We start from the raw sequence: 17622 nt of genomic DNA, 5'->3' as shown, positions 1-17622 counted from the left end.
ATATCAGGATTATTGGGTTACGAAAAACCCGCACAATTTGATAAGTCAAAGTAATGCATAATCAATACCGTATGCTCAATGCTAACCTACATTGATTAAGAAACAAATATTTATCAAGACCCCGCCTTTCAGTAGATAGCCCAAGGACAAGTCTTGCTGTTAGATCCGTTCAGTGCTATACCACACCAATGTCATCTTATTTCAGTAAGGCTTAGAAATATGCGAACTGACATTGCAACCTTTTACGATGGAAAGTCTAATTCATCTAGGTTGTGAAATTCTTCCTTTTCTTTGTTTAGGATTGACCGTGTTACCTTAAAGTGGACGCCGCCCACAACCGGTCTACTAAAACAAAGACTTAGACTTTGTTAAGTTAACTTTTACATTTAAACATGCAATTGACATCCATTAAATGTAAAACATAACAACATTATGACAAAAATAATCTGTTTTATTACTTGGAAAATAAAATAAGAGTTTTACAGTATTCAATCACTCGAAACGTGATTTCTAGTATACAAACTCTAACAGTATCATATTTTGGAACATTATATTTTGATTTATTCACGGTTGGGGGTCTGCCTAAACCCCCCGCCCATTATGAGCGTTTTTTATATTAAAAAAAAAAACCACCCAAAAGTGTCGAGATAGAGTACAACACCATCTAAAGTACACAGATTAAAAAACGGAAGAAAAAACCTCAACAGATCTAACAGCACTATAAGTGCAAAACCAATAGAGCTGGAAATAAAAAGCAGCAATCAAAAGCACGACACACCACAGACTAACAAAGAGAAGGCAAACACCAGGTGCTAAGTAAGAAAAGGGGTACTTGAGAGTACATCAGGCAACAACTAGGGAGCAAGAGGCAACGCCCGCCTATTTCATGTGTTTCTCAAGCCTTCAAACCTGGTGTCAACCTTCCCACTCTCTGATGACATTCCAATACTCTAGATTTGCCCCGGTGAGTTATTGGTTAACATTTTGTCTTCTTGTTCTTCTGTTTGCATTATCTCATTTATTCAATAAATTGATTATATTTACATTATCTCATTTATTCAGTAAATTGATCGGCTACATGTGAATGAAAAGTGTACTAATGCATATAATATTTTATTTTATTAGGTCCATATACTAATCATTTTAATTTAAGAGGTTTTTATACTTTTATTTGTAATTTGGTTGAATTTTTTTTAACTGACTTTATAATTTATTTAACTTTTCTTGTATTAATTAATTTTATTGATTTTTTCTATTCTATTTATCGTGATATTAATTTAGTTGCAATATTGACTCAAGATTCATTGAAATAATTAAAACTTTATCGATATTTTCTGTTATCAACTTATAAATTCATCATTTCGATGAATTTTGAATCAGTACTTAATTAATTTGAAAATAAATAAGTAAAATAAATAAATTTAAGTAAAACAAGAAAAGATTTAATCAAATTCTTAAGTCCATTAAATAAAGAGTAAAAGCCAAAATTGGTCCTTAACATATGGCCATTTTACGTTTTTTGTCCTAAACATTATTTTTTTTTATTTTTTGGTCCTAAACATATGGAAATTTGATCATTTTGGTCATTCGCCAACATTTCCATTAAAAACTAACGGTCAACGGATTTAATCCCGATTTTGACCAAATTAAACTTTTAATTCTGATTTTTTTCTCCCTAATTAATTTCCTAATTAATTTTATAAACATTCTTTTAAAATTAGAATTAAATAATATGTTTAGGGTTCATTTTCATCTTCTTCCTTCCTCTTCCTCTCAAACCCTAGTTATGGAGCGATCGCATATTTCTCATAAAACAGACTCTGCCTCCAAAAACCGACTCTATCTAGAAAGCGAAAAAGAGGATTATTTCGAAACGGATCCAATTCCAAATAATGAAACTGACCCCAAAATAATTAAAAAATAGCCCCAAATTGTTTCTCTAGAGGCCGGAGGTTTCACTTTTCTGCGACTGAGTTCGCTAGAAACTGGCACCGAAGAATTTATTCAGCATCTCTTTCTCGAGCTCAATCACCTCTGCGTTCTCGTACGGCGACGAATCGAAGGCGGTGGAGATGCTACTACTGCTCTCGGAGCTGCCGAGCTGGAAGAAGTAGTCACCGTCGTCGTCGCCGCTGCGCGGCTGCACAATCCCCTTCTTCAGCAGTCGTCGTTACTTCCGCAGAGCCTTCCTGCACAGCCCTGCCGGCACCTTGTACACCGCCAGCACAGTCAAGTTCAGAACCCCACACGGGCAGCAGCAGGCCACCGTAATGCACTTTTTATTAGCACTAAATAAACCTGCAAGTATACAGAATATATATAGTATAGCTAAAGGTTAGTACCAGATATCGAACACGGGGAAGACGAACACAAAGTGTCTATCCTCTACTAAGACTCAAATACTATATGGAAAAACAAGTAGGTTTTGAAAACTTTTGGAAAACTAAAACCAATTGAAAGCATAGACCAACTAAAAGCGAATAATACACGGAGAAAGACGATAGAGATAAGGGAATCCCAGGGATGTGTGTTCACAGTTATGGTTATACAAAATTCCAACTACAATACCCTAGCACAGTTATTACTTTGATAGAACGAGTCACCTAGCTTATGCTCATGCGATACAAACGTTGATTACAAGATTAGGGTTGTCAATCCTAACACGTAACTCCAAAAAGCTCCTAAGACCCTTGAAAAGTCCTCACTCTCAATTAAACAGTGCCGTTTTAAGGGAAGCTAACTGTAGCGTCTACTAAGTGGATCTAACTCGCTAGAACTCTGTTACATTATGAAGCAAGTAATATTAAATCATACACAATTGTATCACTCAATCATGCAGCATCAAAATTACTTAGGGAAGAAACAAAGTAGAAACAAAACGGATATTAAATAGAAAAATGAATTTGTATAACCAAAGTCGTTACTAACACATCCCTAGAATCTTATGAGTTTAGTTACACATAAATGAATAAGCTAAAAACATAGATTGAAGGGAAGACAATTTGAACATAAAACTAAAGCAAATAAAACCCGTAGGTTGAATCCTTGTCGTTCTTGATGTTCTTGAAATCCTTCTCCAACTCCTTGCACCAATGAAGTACTCTAGGTCTTGATCTCTATGAAAGATTTTGCAAGTAGAAGTTTTTTCTTTTTGATGAAGCTTGAGGTCTTATTTATAGGGGAAAGTCATTCCTTGTTGTAGAAGGAAAAGATCTCCAAAATATGGTAAATCTGGGCGCAAATCGAGGGCTTCTCGAATTCGCCGCCTTTTCCGGCGGGCCGCCGCACCTTGGCCGGCGGTCGCCGCGTTGGAGTCCAGAGAGTCTGTTCTCTCGGCGGCAGACCGCCGCACGTCTTTCGGCGGTCGTCGGACGAGACTTCTCTTCCAAGCACATTTTTCCGAGGCGGAACGTGCATTGATCTGCCAGCCGGGCGCCGGCGGTCGCCGGTCGCCGTCTGACTCCAGATTTCCAAACTTGGCGTTTTGGCTCCCTTTTTCGGCTCAATTATGCACATTTCTCACAAAACACGTCAAAATACAAAAATAGACAAAATATGCAAATAATGGACGTGTAGAGTGACTTTGACATTAAAAACGGACCAAATAATGGCCTTAAAACAGTGCAAAATCCGAGCGTATCACACCGCCGCGCAATCCGCCGTCGCTCCCCCCGGCCATCTCCACCATCCCCCGCCTCATTCCGCCGAACGATGAGAAGTCGTTGTCAAGCAGCGGCTGCCGCGACGACGTCGGGGGCAGCCCAAATTGTCTCGTCATTTTTGTTGGAATCAGTATTCGAATTTCTCAACTGAAATCCCCTCTTTGATCTCCTCCATCCTTCACCAAACAAATCCAGATAACTGCACATTCAATTAGAATGATTTAATTCTAATTTTAAAAGAATATTTATAAAAATAATTAGGAAATAAATTAGGGAGTAAAAATTATAATTAAAATTTTAATTTGGTCAAAATCGGGCGTTGACCGTTAGTTTTTGACGGAACAGTTAGTTCAGGACCAAAATGATCAAATTTCCATCTGTTCAGAACCAAAAAATCCAAAATATAATGTTTAGAACTAAAAATATAAAATGACCATATGTTCAGGGCCGATTTTGGCCTTTACTCTTGAATAAAAGTCCAAACAAAAATAGCTATTTAATCAAAATGAATTAGAATATCCTAACAGAACAAAAATTGTAAAAGAATATAACGAAATAAAATGCATTACCAAAATGTTAATGAAATGATCAAATATATAAAATAATTAACCAAGAAAGAAAAAAATATCTAAGATAAAATATTTTTGAGCTAAATATTAGTATTGCATTTCAAGAATGACAACTATGATTAAAATTTTCGTATCTTATAATGTTCTTTCAATATTTAAAATATAAAAGAAAAAACAAAATTCGAACAAAGTGAGGGAGAGAAGGAATAATTGTTGTGATTTGTGTATTTTGTGTGTTGTGCACAAGAGGTGTGATCAATTGCTAACTTTCTTAAGTTGATAACTTGTTAACTCATCAACGCTGTGTATTAAAAATGTCAATACATAATTTTGTTGAACTTCAATATAATGTGTTGATATTATGGTTGATATTTTAATGTCATCGTATTGACATTTTTAATATACAATATTGACGAGTTAGCAGAATTAGCAATTTAAATAGTTAACAATATAACGCACCCCTTGTGCACAATACTAAAAAAAAGATGATATTCACATTTAAAAAAAAGAGGGCAGAAATTCAAAAATTTAATCTATCTGACCCAACAGAACATATGAAAGAGTATTGATGAGACTAAATACAGCAACTTGCCACAGAAGGAAGACAATATAAACCAATCATTATTTTTTGTAATTGCATAATTTCCAGGAATGAGATAATAAATTCATGTGATATTTGCAAGAATTGCAAGAATTTTGGAGGTGAGAATGAGTTGATTACTCAACTACCACCTTCGTTTCTTTCTGCAAGTTCACATCACAAGTTCAAAATGCAACTGTAGTTCGAAATTAAGGATAAATCGAGTCTCAGCCTTGCAGACGATTAACGAAACAAAGAAATTTTCAAACAGCTTCATCATGATCTTTGAAACGGCAGTTGAGACAAATATATGATGTGCACAAGGATGTTAGGCTTCCCAACCCCTAAGTAGAGTAGCACGAGCAACACGGTTGACACCCAACGTAAATGCACCCATCCGAAGGTTGCAATCGTGCGACTGGCACATGCCCTTGATGTTGTGGAAGGCCTTTGTCATGTATCTCTTAAGTTCTGCATTCACCTTATCCTCATCCCACATAAACCCTTGAATGTTCTGCACACACAAGAAGAAAATTTCAAAAGGATTATATATTGATTAACATATTTAGAATGACACATAGACTATAACATAATGGAGCAATATAAACAAATGAAGATGACACAAACCAGTTGAGCAGAAGAAGGGAACCTTACCTGCACCCACTCAAAATAACTAACAGTCACTCCTCCTGCATTTGCATATATATCAGGAAGTATTACAACTCCCTTTTTGGATAAAATCTGCACAAGTGGAACAATTTGATTAGAATATTGTCTATACTAGTTGGAAGGTCCTTATAAACAAGAGCAAAGCTTTGGACCTCATCAGCATCTGGATCAGTTGGATGATTAGCAGCCTCTACGACAAACTTGGCTCTGACATCTCCAGCATTTTCCCTTCAACAAAGAAAATAACCGACACAAGTCAGGTAGGATGTAGCATGCAAGAATTATAACTAACCACTGAAACATGTACGAACAACTGTGAGCATGCAGCAATATGCCTAATCTCTTTCTTTTCTTCATTCTGATCTGTCTCTCAAATGAATTATTCCTATGTTGTTAGTGGAATTTTCTTCATTATCTATGTGAGTGTACGCTTCTCTTTATGTCAGAAAAGTTAGGCTTATAGTGATCACTATATCGCAGAGCTTATCTTTGTTCAGTTATGGTAGTTTAGCCCTAATTGATACAGTGGTTCATAGATTAGCGACAACTGAAACAGAAAGTATCATAGAAAGTCTTACCATTTCTATATTCAGTTTCAGTTAATCCAGAACCAAACATAATTTCCCAGAATATTGACACTATTCCACCAAATAAACAGATCCATGTTACTTGCGTAGTTTACCCTAACTCCTTAAACCACTATAAAACTACGATATGGTTTTGATTAATTATTCATACAACTTCAAATAGTTTGATGGGATAAAACTAGCTGCTATTTGAGGAGCATAACAAAGAGGACAAAGACTGGTAAATCTGTTCAGAGGGGAAAAGAAGCTTCACAACTTTTCTAAGTACACCCCTTGTATTCACGTATTATCTGGAAAAAAAAATCCAATGAAACTACAGCTCCTTCTAAAGTTTAATCCCTTTTTAAAGAAGGAAAAGGAGCATTTTTCAAGCAATCAGAGCAGAAGATATAATAACTTAACAAGCATTTAGGGGAATTCATTCGCTAGAATAAAATGTTAAACCTGTTTAAAACTCCGCCTAGAGCACATGGTACGAGAACATCGCATTCCTGAGTTAGCAAATCATTTGAGTCCATCACATCAGCACCACTGAAATCGGCTAGCTTTCCTGTTGCCTCTTTATGCTGAAGCAATGCATGTATGTCAATTCCATTAGGATTTCTCACTGCTCCAGTGATATCACTCACTGCAACAACCTTTCCACCTCTTTCATGGAAGAGTTTTGCAGCCCATGATCCAACATTGCCGAAACCCTGCATAATGTCCAAACATTAGATGCTCAGCTTTTTATAAAATGTTCCTGTAACGAGAATAAGTTAAGTGAAATTTACTTCATACCTGAATAGCAAAAGTCAATCCCTTAACTGACTTTCCATGTTCAGCAAGTAGAGCTTCAGTGGCGTAAACAACTCCACGCCCAGTTGCTGCGTCTCTACCCAGTGAACCGCCAAGATCCTGAGATACCAATCACAAAACAAGACACTTATGTAATAAGATGATATCTTAATTTGGAATAACTATTAGCTTTAACAAATTTAAGTTTATAGTTTGAATTATACTTACAATTGGTTTTCCCGTAACGACTGCAGGTGAATAACCATGGAATTTTGAGTACTCGTCCAAAATCCAAGCCATTGTCTACAAAACACATGTATTTGTACTTATTCCTATTAAGGAAAAAATTTAAATGGGATTATATTTCAAATAAGGAAGATGACATTAACCTGAGCATTAGTGCCCATATCCGGGGCTGGGACGTCAGTATTGACCCCAATAAGGTCGTGTATCTTCTGTGTGAAGACACGTGTAAGACGTTCTAACTCACTAAAACTTAAATCTTTTGGTGAGCATCCTATTCCACCTTTAGCACCACCGTATGGAATATCGGCTACAGCAGTCTTCCACGTCATCAATTGAGCAAGAGCATTTACTTCATCAGGTTCAACCTTTACAGAGAATTTGCCTAATATCTAAGCACCAGTATAACAAAGCCACGTATAATATGACAATATAAAAATAGTAGGTGTATTTAAGAAGAATGACAAAGATATTACAAGGAAAAAGAGGATCATTGAATGCTCGAATAAATGCTGAATCTAGTACATTACTCGTTACATGTGGATAACTGGAAATTCGAAAAACGAACCACATCTATCTTTTGTCTTGTTCATAAGAATAAAATTGTCCTGGTTGTTCTTTATATGGTTTGTGCACTTCCATCACTAGGGATTCAAAATGAGTACATCCAAGGTAACTAATTCCATCACTAGTAATCAGCATACAGAACCATACAAATTTCACACTAAAACAAAAGCCAACGAGGAGCACGTGTTGTATCTTCCAAAAATCGTTGCCTATAACTATTAAATGAATACGACAGAGTATGTAATCCATAAATCTGAAAGCAAGAATTTTTACCAAAACATAGATGGATCAAAATCATAGACCCTGCATGAGATTCTTTTATGCGACGAAAAAACTAATCTATATCCATTCAAGAATTCAGTGGAAGGGACAATTCATTATCATTGTAAGAGTGTGTGCTCATCTTAGATCCAGCATCCTAGGAAGGCAACAAGCCAACAACAAGAACAAGTCTGTAAAATCTAGCAGAGTAGATCAGAATTGCGAACCGAGCCTATGAAGCTAAAACCATGACCTAAAGGAAGGCTTTGCACATGATGAATTTTACTTTAGCATCATCCTAAAGATTTACATTAAGCTAGAAATTCAATTTTCAGAACCAAGCAAACAATAGAGCATTTAGGTCTACCAATTTCAACATCATCAAAATAAAAAAATAAAATAAAAAGGAGAGACCTCTGGATGATAACGGATGCCTCCTTTCATGGGGCCACGGGAATTATCATGCTGCACTCTGAATCCAACGTAGGAAACCAGGGTTCCATCGTCTTTGGGAATCGTGCATTCCACCTGATCACAACCCAAAAAAATCAATCTTTCACAATGAATCACTAGAAAAAACCCACAAATTAAATTGAAATCAAACAGACCTTAATCTCTCTAAAGGGGATCATGAGACTCTTCTCAATCTTGGAGTCGATACCAAGAATGCGCGCAGCTTTCCGGAAGTTGCGATTAGTGGCGGCGAGAGCATTCATCTTCAAAATAAAAAAAGAGTCGAGTGAAAGCACATCAACAATAACAGTATGTATTCATGGTGGTGGTGGTGGTGGGTGGGTGGTTAGTAGTAGTACTTAGTAGGAAGGATCGTGACGCCAACAAAGTCAATTCAAGTACTACACAAAGAGATGCTCTGCCCAGGTAGGCTATATTCAGTGAAAATACTATTCATTTCAATTTTTCAATAAATCTTTTTAATTATCTTTCACTTTTTTGGATTGTCCTCTTTTTAAAAGTTCACAACTTTTACCTGATTTTGTTGATCGCACATAAATTTGAAGAAATATAAAGAAAAATTAACTGGAAAAATTAGTAGAATATGATATCTATTTTTTAATATTAGTTTTATAATAAAATGTGAGTGTAGTGAGTTAGAATGTGGGACCTACTTATTATATATGGAAAAAATAAAGTGTGATAATTATTGTCAGACGGACCGAAAAAAGAGTGACAATTATTGTGGGACGGACATGAATGGAAAAGAATGACAATTATTATGGACGGGAGAATAGTAATCAGGTTCTTTATGCTCATAAATTGAAAATTCTCAATTTTTGATATTTTCTATAAAATGTAATCAATATATATACTCCATCTAATCACCAAAAATAATCTAATACGTAGACGCCATGGATTTTAATACAAACTTAATAGAATACGAAAGAAAATGAATATAGTGGATAAAATAAGAGAAAAAAAATAATTTGAATAAAATATGAGAAAGATTGATAAAAAAATGAGTACTCCCTCCATCCCAGGAAGACGACCTTTTCCTTAAGCGCTACAAGATTTTATGCATCTTTATTTTGTGTGTTAAATGGAGAGAGTAAAATAACAGAAAGAGAATAAAATAAAGAAAAATGTGTTTTCGTTTTTAGTAATGAGTTATCTTGATTGGACAAACCAAAAAAGAAAGTGGGTCGTCTTCAGTGGTATGGAGGGAGTAATAAAATAGAAATAACTTTCGTTGGATTCTTCTACAAATTTTGGTTTTATTAGATCCTTTTATATTTTTTCATTTCATAGGTCCTTACATTAATGCATTTTTATTTAAGAGGTTTTTTAGTTGAATTTATTTAATGGACTTCTGAATTAATTAACTTTTTATGTATTTTTTATTTATTTTATATTATTTTCTTATTTAATTGAAATTAATTTAGTTGCAATATTGATTCATAAAAAGTCTTTGGAAAAAAAATTATAAGTTGATAATAGATAATGTCAATATATTATTTATTTTCCAATAATATTAAATCGATATTGTAACCGAATATATTTTAAAATAAATTAGATATAAAAGCAAATAAATAAATTTAATCAACACAAGAAAAATTAATTAAATTCTGTAGTTCGTTAAAATAAAGATTCCACTAAATAAGAAATAAAATATAAAACCTCTTAAATCAAAATGTAAGTATAAGTGCCCAATGAAAAAAAAATGAAAATGACCAAATGAAACAAAATGCTACATTGGTACGAAAACCTAAACCAAAAATTTGAATAAGAACTTGATGAAACAAAATAAATTAGTACGAGGACTCTAACTGTGTTTTGCCAAAATATTAGTATGATACATACATTACGTAGACACCATCCATGAGCATAGTTTCCATTTAGTTCTAATTACTATTATTTGTTTTATTTTATATTTATTTTAGTTTCAATAGCTAAATTATTATTATTGACGCAATTAATTCCACAAACTAATTACTTTTAAAGTTTGATTTATTCATTTTTTCCATAATTTTAACTAAATTATTACAGAGTAATAAAATGAGTTTTGATTTTTATGTAATTTGCAAAATTAAAAATATTAATAATAAATTATAGAGTTAGAATCAAATTGATTATATTGACATCTTATTTGATATTTCATTCCAGTTCATACTTGGGTGCTCAAAATTTTAAGTTACAGCTATATCATCTCGTTTCATTATTTAGTGTGCACCTTTTAATTATAAAATTAATGTGTTGTGATGTAACTGGATTATAAATTTATCATTATACAGCTTTATCATTGTTCAATTATCTATTGAGCACTTTTTTTTTTCTCACACGTATAATATGTTATGATATGAAGTACTTTTTCCATTATAAACTACAGTAAAATAATATATTAAATGCTCGCCTAATATTAAATTATGAGTAATTTGAGGTTTCTTTTTTAATTTAATTATTTCTTGCATTTAAGATAAAATTATCTGTTATTGTATTTAAGTATACTATTGACTTTTTTCGGAGAAACATTATAAATCTACAGAAACATTATTTATTATTCGGAGAATAAATTTTAACTAGATAGTTTTTTCAAATATAAAACTTTTTTCATAACACCTATTGAGGATATTAACAAACCGGATTCTCACGAGATGCGATTCAATACAATAACAATCTTAGCACCGCTAAAAGTCAAATATCACTATCCAAATTATCAGGATTTTCGGATTACGCAAAAGTCACACCTTTTGATAAATCATAAAAGTGCATAACAAACATTGTATGCTCAATGTTATATACAACGATTAATGGCATAGCAATTCTTGAGACCTCGTCTTTCTATTAAAGACTTATCTCATTATTAAATGTTGTTAAATTCTTTAGGTATGAAAACTTTCAGACTGACACAACAATCATTACCCTTAAGTAGCCAAAACATATCTAGATCGTGAAAATAAGTTTTATTTCTCCACCGTACCAACTGAGACTCCTATTGTGATGAACATGTCAATTACTCAGTCATACAATGAAAAAACTTAGATTGCTTTTAGATATTAAATGTTGTAAAACATACACTCCATCTGTTCAATAGTAGGTCAATCATTTTCCATTTTGGACATTTCATATTAGTAGAGTCATTTCTTTTTTTTTTTAGTAAAAGGTAGTAACATATTTTCTCACTCCTACTTTTCCATCTCTCTTACTTTATTCTCTCTACTTTTTCCTCTCTTTTACTTTATTATCTTTTTTTTACACACTTTTTTCTTAATCTCCATGCCGGAAAAAAATTTCTCCACTACTATGGCTCGGATTTTAAGAAATATAATGGAAAGTGGGTTGAAAAAGTAAGTGGAATGTGAAGTCCTACTTTTATATACTCCCTTCGTCCCACAAAAGATGTCACACTTTCCTTTTTAGTTTGTCCCACAAAAGATGTCACATTTTCCTTTTTGGAAAAAGTTCTCTCTCACATAAATATAAAATTTATATTTTCTCTCTCCATTTAACACACAAAACAAAACCTCCTAAAATCTCGTGTCGTCCCACAAGTGAGACATCTTTTGAGGGACTGAGGGAGTATTAGTTTTAGAGTGAACTACATAAATGGTACCTGATCTTTATTTTATATCATTTTTGGTACCTATAAATCACATTTTTGGTACCTGATACAATTTTCATCCCAAAATGCCCTTTAAACAAATATAGTTTCCCATTTATGTCATAGAGGGTATTTTGGACATACATAAAATTAGTACCAAAAGTGATATTATAATATCTTCTTTTAATATTATTATTTTGATGTTATAAATTAATAATTAATACATTTTTAATATCATAAGAAAATACTTAAATATAATTATAGTTATAATTATATTTAATTATTATAATATATTATTATTGTAATACTAAAAACTGATCGAAATTAATAAATAATTGTAGTATAATGATATAAATTATGAATCACGTAATATTATGTAATAATAATAATAATAATAATAATAATAATAATAATAATAATAATAATAATAATAATAATTATTATTATTATTATTATTTTACATTAAATTAGTAATTAATCAATATAGCCTTAATAAAAATTTAACATTGTGAATTATAATAATATAAAAATTTGAATATTTTTAGTTAGGTGTTCCAGTCTTAAAATGAGTATAAAATAATTTAATAAAAAATATTCAATTAATTAATTACTTTAAATAGGTATTTTTATTTATATTATGAATGCAATTAGATGTATGTATAAAACACTAAAAAGAAAGAAGAAAAAGAAACAAAAAGAAAAAAGAAGGAAGAAAAAACATAAACTAAGGAGAATAAAGAAAAAGAAAAGGAAGATAAAATACTAAAAAGAAAGAAGAAAATGAGAAAAAAGAAAGAAGAAGAAACTAAATAAGAAAAAGAGAAATAAGAAAGGAAGAGCAAATAATCACATATTTGGTACTACTATTTAATTGAAATTTCCAAAAATATCCTCCATGAAAAAATAATCACATATTTGGTACCTAGGATTATTTTTGTCACTGGGTACCAAAAACGATATAAAATAAAGATCAGGTACCATTTATGTGCGAAAGTGAAAGATCAGGTAACATTTATGTAGTTCACTCTTAGTTTTATAATAAAATGTGAGTGTGATAAGTTAGTGGAATGTACGATCAATTGCCAAAAGTAGTAAAGTACGGGTGTCAATTAATTGTGGATGGACGAAAAAGGAAATTGGTGTCAATTAATTGTGGACGGAGAGAGTAATAAGCAAAGCACAACAAAAAAAAATATTCCTTCTCGTCAACGGCTAAAAATGGATGAAGAGTTTTACATATGCAATATAATCTTAAAATATGCTTTACAGTATGTCACTCTAACAATCTCACGGTTATACTTAAAAACACATTTTCCAGTATACTTGACTAGAACTATTTTAGCACGGAAAATCACCAGCATGTGCACAGGGGTTTGTAGTGAGCGGCAAGTTAAATTATTGAGTTCACAGAGACTAAATGTGTAACGCCCCGACTTTTCCAAATATCCTTTAGCTGTGTTAAGGTTTAGGGTTGGGTTTATATATATATATATATATATATATATAGGATTTTGATTTATGAAAACTAGATTTAAATACAGAAACGCAGAACACAGTCATACGCATGGTATTTTTAGGTCATAGTTAGTTTATTTTTAGGTCATGCTAACAAAGCATGACCTAAAATGATCTTAACATGACATAAACCCGAATTTTATAATATGACCTAGAACTGCTTAATTATAACCTTCCGTATTTTTGGTTAATTATTGACCATTAGATCATCTAATCCTAGGGCCAAAATTTGGGCTGCATTTCTTGATTTAAGCACATACTTGTTTTGATCACTCCCCTATATATATATATATATATATAGGGATGTATTCATATCATTTTTCTAATTATTGTTCTTTTTTCTTCTAAATCCTAGCCCACGATTTTGATGATCTAATGGCTGATTTTTATGCCACATGGATTTAATAAATTAATCAAAAAAATTCGAAAAGGGCACTTAGGGGAGTAGGTAAAAATCGGCAGTTATATCATTTCCATGATTCACGCCTTCTGTTCCATATTTACATAGCTTTTATTTCTTTTCCTTTATTATATCACAATATGCTTATTTCTTTTTATAATTCATCGATTTTACTCAAATTCTAACTATTATTTCGCTAAAAAATATTGGAGAAATAGGAGTTCAATATTCTCATCAGTTTCTGAGTAATGCATATGTCTCTTACAAGAAATAATGTACGCCTAATGTCTAATAATGTACGGTCCGAATTTTAATAATGTACATTTGTAGCAGTGAATAATGTACAGATTGTAGAGAATAATTTTGTAAGGAACTTGAATTCATGCCTTTGGGTTTAGGAATCTGACAAGACGAGGTTTTTATTAGGGCGGCGACTCTTGTGTGTGCGTGTCAACTGGCCAGGAGGGTGCCTAGACCTAGCTGTGTCGTTGGGTCTGTGCCTAAAACCTCTTGTCAACAAAAATACCTCAACCCACTTCTACTGGCTAGTATAGTGGAGTAAGGGTCGGTCCCACAGAGATGGATGTAGGCGAAGTGCAATTGCAAAGACATTTTGGAAGGGCTGGTTAACTACCACGCTTTTGGGGTTGAGTTCTACCTAGGCATAAAATTAAAATGAGACTCTACCTATACTGACCTGTAGGTAACTAAATGCTTAATGCTATTGGATGTGTACGTGAATGTGAAAGTTGGACACCTAGTTATGCATATGAGAAGCTACTAGACGAAACTTACTAAAAATGGCTAGACAAAAGGTAAATGGAATCAAAGGACATGCTGGCAGACTGGCTGCTGGGTTTGCAGAAAAGCTGAAAAAAGTGCAAGTACAAAAGCAAAAAGTAACAAAAGTAACATATCTTTCTTTGATTGTGACATTTTTTCTTCACCAAGCTAAACTAACCAGATCTAACAAACTCCATTGATGAATGCTCAAGCTCAAAAATTCGTAAATGCAATATTTAACTTGAAATCAAGAACGGAAGCAAGAAAAACTGAGATTTACGCATACTGGTCAACAGGACAGAGTGACAGACACAAGCAGAAACGAATTCCATGCATTTTTGTGAAACTTAAACCGATTAAAACTTGTAAACACTTGAGGAAAGACTAGATCTAACTAAGCTAGGCAGATTCAAGCACTTAAACAACATAAAACTATCAGATCTAGTTAACTAGAGAGATTTAAAGCAATAACAAAGCTGAAACTCAAATAAAACCATAAAAACTTAACTTCATTCAAACATTCAAACCATAAGATGCTTCAAACAGATTAACTACTGAAATCCGAGACAAATGCAAGTAAAACAAGTTCTTAAACTAAGAAAACATTAAAAGAAAGCATGTAAATGGCTGATGGCTTCTTCTGAAACTGGAACTGGACTACGGCGGCTGGAATGATTCAGGCATGATGACTCCCCGCCGGCTGGTGGCCGGAATCTTCATGGCAGGCTGCTGGATTTAGAGAGTGGAACTTAGAGCTAATGGAGCTATTCTCCCAAAAAGTGTTCTCAAAGTGATAAGTCAAAAGTGATTAAAAGTTGAAGTCTCCTTATGTTCAGCTCCTATTTATAGGGTGGCTTGCCCTAATTTCTAGGGCTGCCTCTTCATGCAAAATGACAATTTTGCCCCTCTTTAGTAGGTGATTGTTCCAAGCAAGTCCTTCCTTCTCGTGTCTAGTTCCGTAGCATCCATCCTGACCAGTTTGCACCTTTTCTGCTCATACTGACCAGTTTGCACACCTTTTGCTTCTTTTTCACCCGAATTTCTTCCGATCCTTTCCTCCTGATTTAGTACCTCAACCTGCACACTTTAGCAACTATTTTGCAGATATTATCCAATAAAGCACGTTATACTGACCAGTAACCAAGGCTTAGAACGAGACTCATCAAACTGCTCACACTTAACACATACTTGTCCTCAAGTATGAAGAAACAAGCCAAATAAAAATAGTGAGTTGAGTTCGCAAGCCTGGTTACCTCCCCTGACCGACCTAAACTAAAAAGAACAAAAGACGCAACACTCTAAAAACCTTGACGCAAATAGAAAAAACACTAAAAGAAAAATTACACATAAACGAAAACACATTAAAACACATTGAATAGGCTATATTTTCAACCATTCTTCCCTTCAAGTTTGAGTTCAATCCGGCTGTAAGCAGCCTCGAACTTCCGCCGCCCCCCTTTTCCTTCCCAGCCAGTACGTCCGTTTGTCAAGATTGCCTTAACCCTCAGCCAAACACTAGATTCGCTCAGTCACTCATTCCTCACCGGAGATGTTAGGACTGTTTCTCTCAAAATGCTGAAACACAGATGCTTCGGACTTAGATCTCACGAGCAGCTCCTAAGGGTCTTTATTGGCTTGTAACGGGACCATGGGCTTGTAACATTTGGGGTGGATGTTCCTAAGGCTCTAAGGTTTAAAATAACATTACTTTATTCTGATGCGGAAGAGCTGTGTGTACTTGGGCGCTTGGCATTTCTTCTTACTTGGCTTGATGTTTTTCACGATTCGGCCTCCAACTGGTCAGTAGACTCCTTTGTGGCTTCGCCACCCTTATTCCTTCTTCTCTTTTTTTGTGATCTGGATAATTTTTTTTTTCAGACCATTCTCTCCATTTTTCTTCTTTCTCTCTCTCTCTTTTTTTTTAGGACCAAGTATTTCTTCCTGGTCAGTTTTCTTCAATTTTCTGCTTCTTTCTCCAGTTGGTTCTCTGCCTCTGTTCTTGATCAGTAGCTTCTTGCCTTATGCCTTTCATACACACAGTCCTAGTAGCTAGTGGGTTATATCGAGATTTAAAGGAGAGGGGCTAGAAAAAAAGGGTTCTAAGGGAAGGGATTTATTTTTATTTTTCAGGGGGGTTTCCTATTGCCCTTAGGATTTTGCTACACGCGGTCACTTCACCCTAGACATCATGTGGCAGCCACTCTTTTTTTTTGTATATTTAGCGGAAAGTAGTTCCACTTTTAGGCTTCTAATTCACCATTTAAGAGGGCTTTCGTATCTGGACTTAAGTTTGGGCTTTTCTCTCATACTCGCATCATCTGTACTGACTAGGATCTACTGGGAGGGGTGGTTTCCATTGTTTAGCATGCTTTATTTCCATCAATTCCCCTCACCGTCAGTTTGAAACAGTTGAGTTTTAAGCCCGTTCATTCAACACATATCCTAAAAAAAACGTAACCTAAACTGACCTACTAGGGACTGACTCGACACGCGACAACACATATATACAGTTATACTGGCCATTATGTTCCCCCCTCCCACTTCATCCTTGCATGCCCTCAAGTGAGCTCAGTGAAGTGGAAAACAGGATGGCCAGTATCAAACACGTAGGACACATAAAACATAGAAAAACACATAACACATGGAAAACATACTACATATGAAAACTTCTCACACTTAGACTATGCAATAGGCTAAGTGGGGCAAGAGTAACTAACATAGAGAACCTATAGACAAAGTAGAACAAAAACAAGATATGCAAAACATACTATATATCAAAACTTCTCACACTTAGACTATGTAATAGGCTAAGTGAGAGAAGATATAATACTTACCAAACAAAATCACATAACATAATGAAAATTTCTAAACAACCTAAACACATATATGGTGTAAACCCCAGCCTTCTCACACTTAGACTATGAAATAGGCTAAGTGTTATGAAAAGGGGTATAC

The 17622-nt window shown here is 33.8% G+C and overlaps 1 protein-coding gene across 4 annotated transcripts; it reads right to left on the bottom strand.

Annotated features, from left to right (window-relative positions):
* Positions 1-4841: 4841 nt before the first annotated feature.
* LOC125207964 (glutamate dehydrogenase A) lies at positions 4842-8771 on the bottom strand. 4 transcript variants are annotated; one of them, XM_048107489.1, is made up of 10 exons: positions 8728-8746; positions 8524-8631; positions 8330-8443; positions 7234-7479; positions 7073-7147; positions 6848-6964; positions 6512-6762; positions 5633-5708; positions 5466-5552; positions 4842-5325 (listed from the first exon to the last, which is right to left on the bottom strand). In XM_048107489.1, the coding sequence occupies exons 2-10, from the start codon at positions 8629-8631 to the stop codon at positions 5140-5142; spliced, it is 1260 nt and encodes a 419-aa protein (XP_047963446.1). In that variant the 5' UTR covers positions 8728-8746; the 3' UTR covers positions 4842-5139. The 4 variants fall into 4 exon arrangements, with proteins under 4 accessions (XP_047963446.1, XP_047963445.1, XP_047963448.1 ...); XM_048107488.1 differs by having other exon boundaries at positions 8524-8771; XM_048107491.1 differs by having other exon boundaries at positions 7234-7407; positions 8524-8771.
* Between the last annotated feature and the right edge of the window lie 8851 nt (positions 8772-17622).

This window comes from Salvia hispanica, chromosome 2, assembly GCF_023119035.1.
Source record: "Salvia hispanica cultivar TCC Black 2014 chromosome 2, UniMelb_Shisp_WGS_1.0, whole genome shotgun sequence".
In the NCBI taxonomy this organism is placed as follows: Eukaryota; Viridiplantae; Streptophyta; class Magnoliopsida; order Lamiales; family Lamiaceae; genus Salvia; species Salvia hispanica.
Note: the sequence above shows the minus strand (reverse complement) of the source record. Positions and strands in the feature narration are given on the sequence as shown.

What these genes read in the sequence shown, in the direction of transcription:
- LOC125207964 (XM_048107488.1), bottom strand. Translation starts at nt 8,631, where the DNA reads ATGAATGCTCTCGCCGCCACTAATCGCAACTTCCGGAAAGCTGCGCGC. An exon ending in TCGTTACGGGAAAACCAATT is followed by an intron (nt 6,965 to 7,072) that starts GTAAGTATAATT and finishes TTGGTATCTCAG; the next exon opens with GATCTTGGCGGTTCACTGGG. An exon ending in GATTGACTTTTGCTATTCAG is followed by an intron (nt 6,763 to 6,847) that starts GTATGAAGTAAA and finishes GACATTATGCAG; the next exon opens with GGTTTCGGCAATGTTGGATC.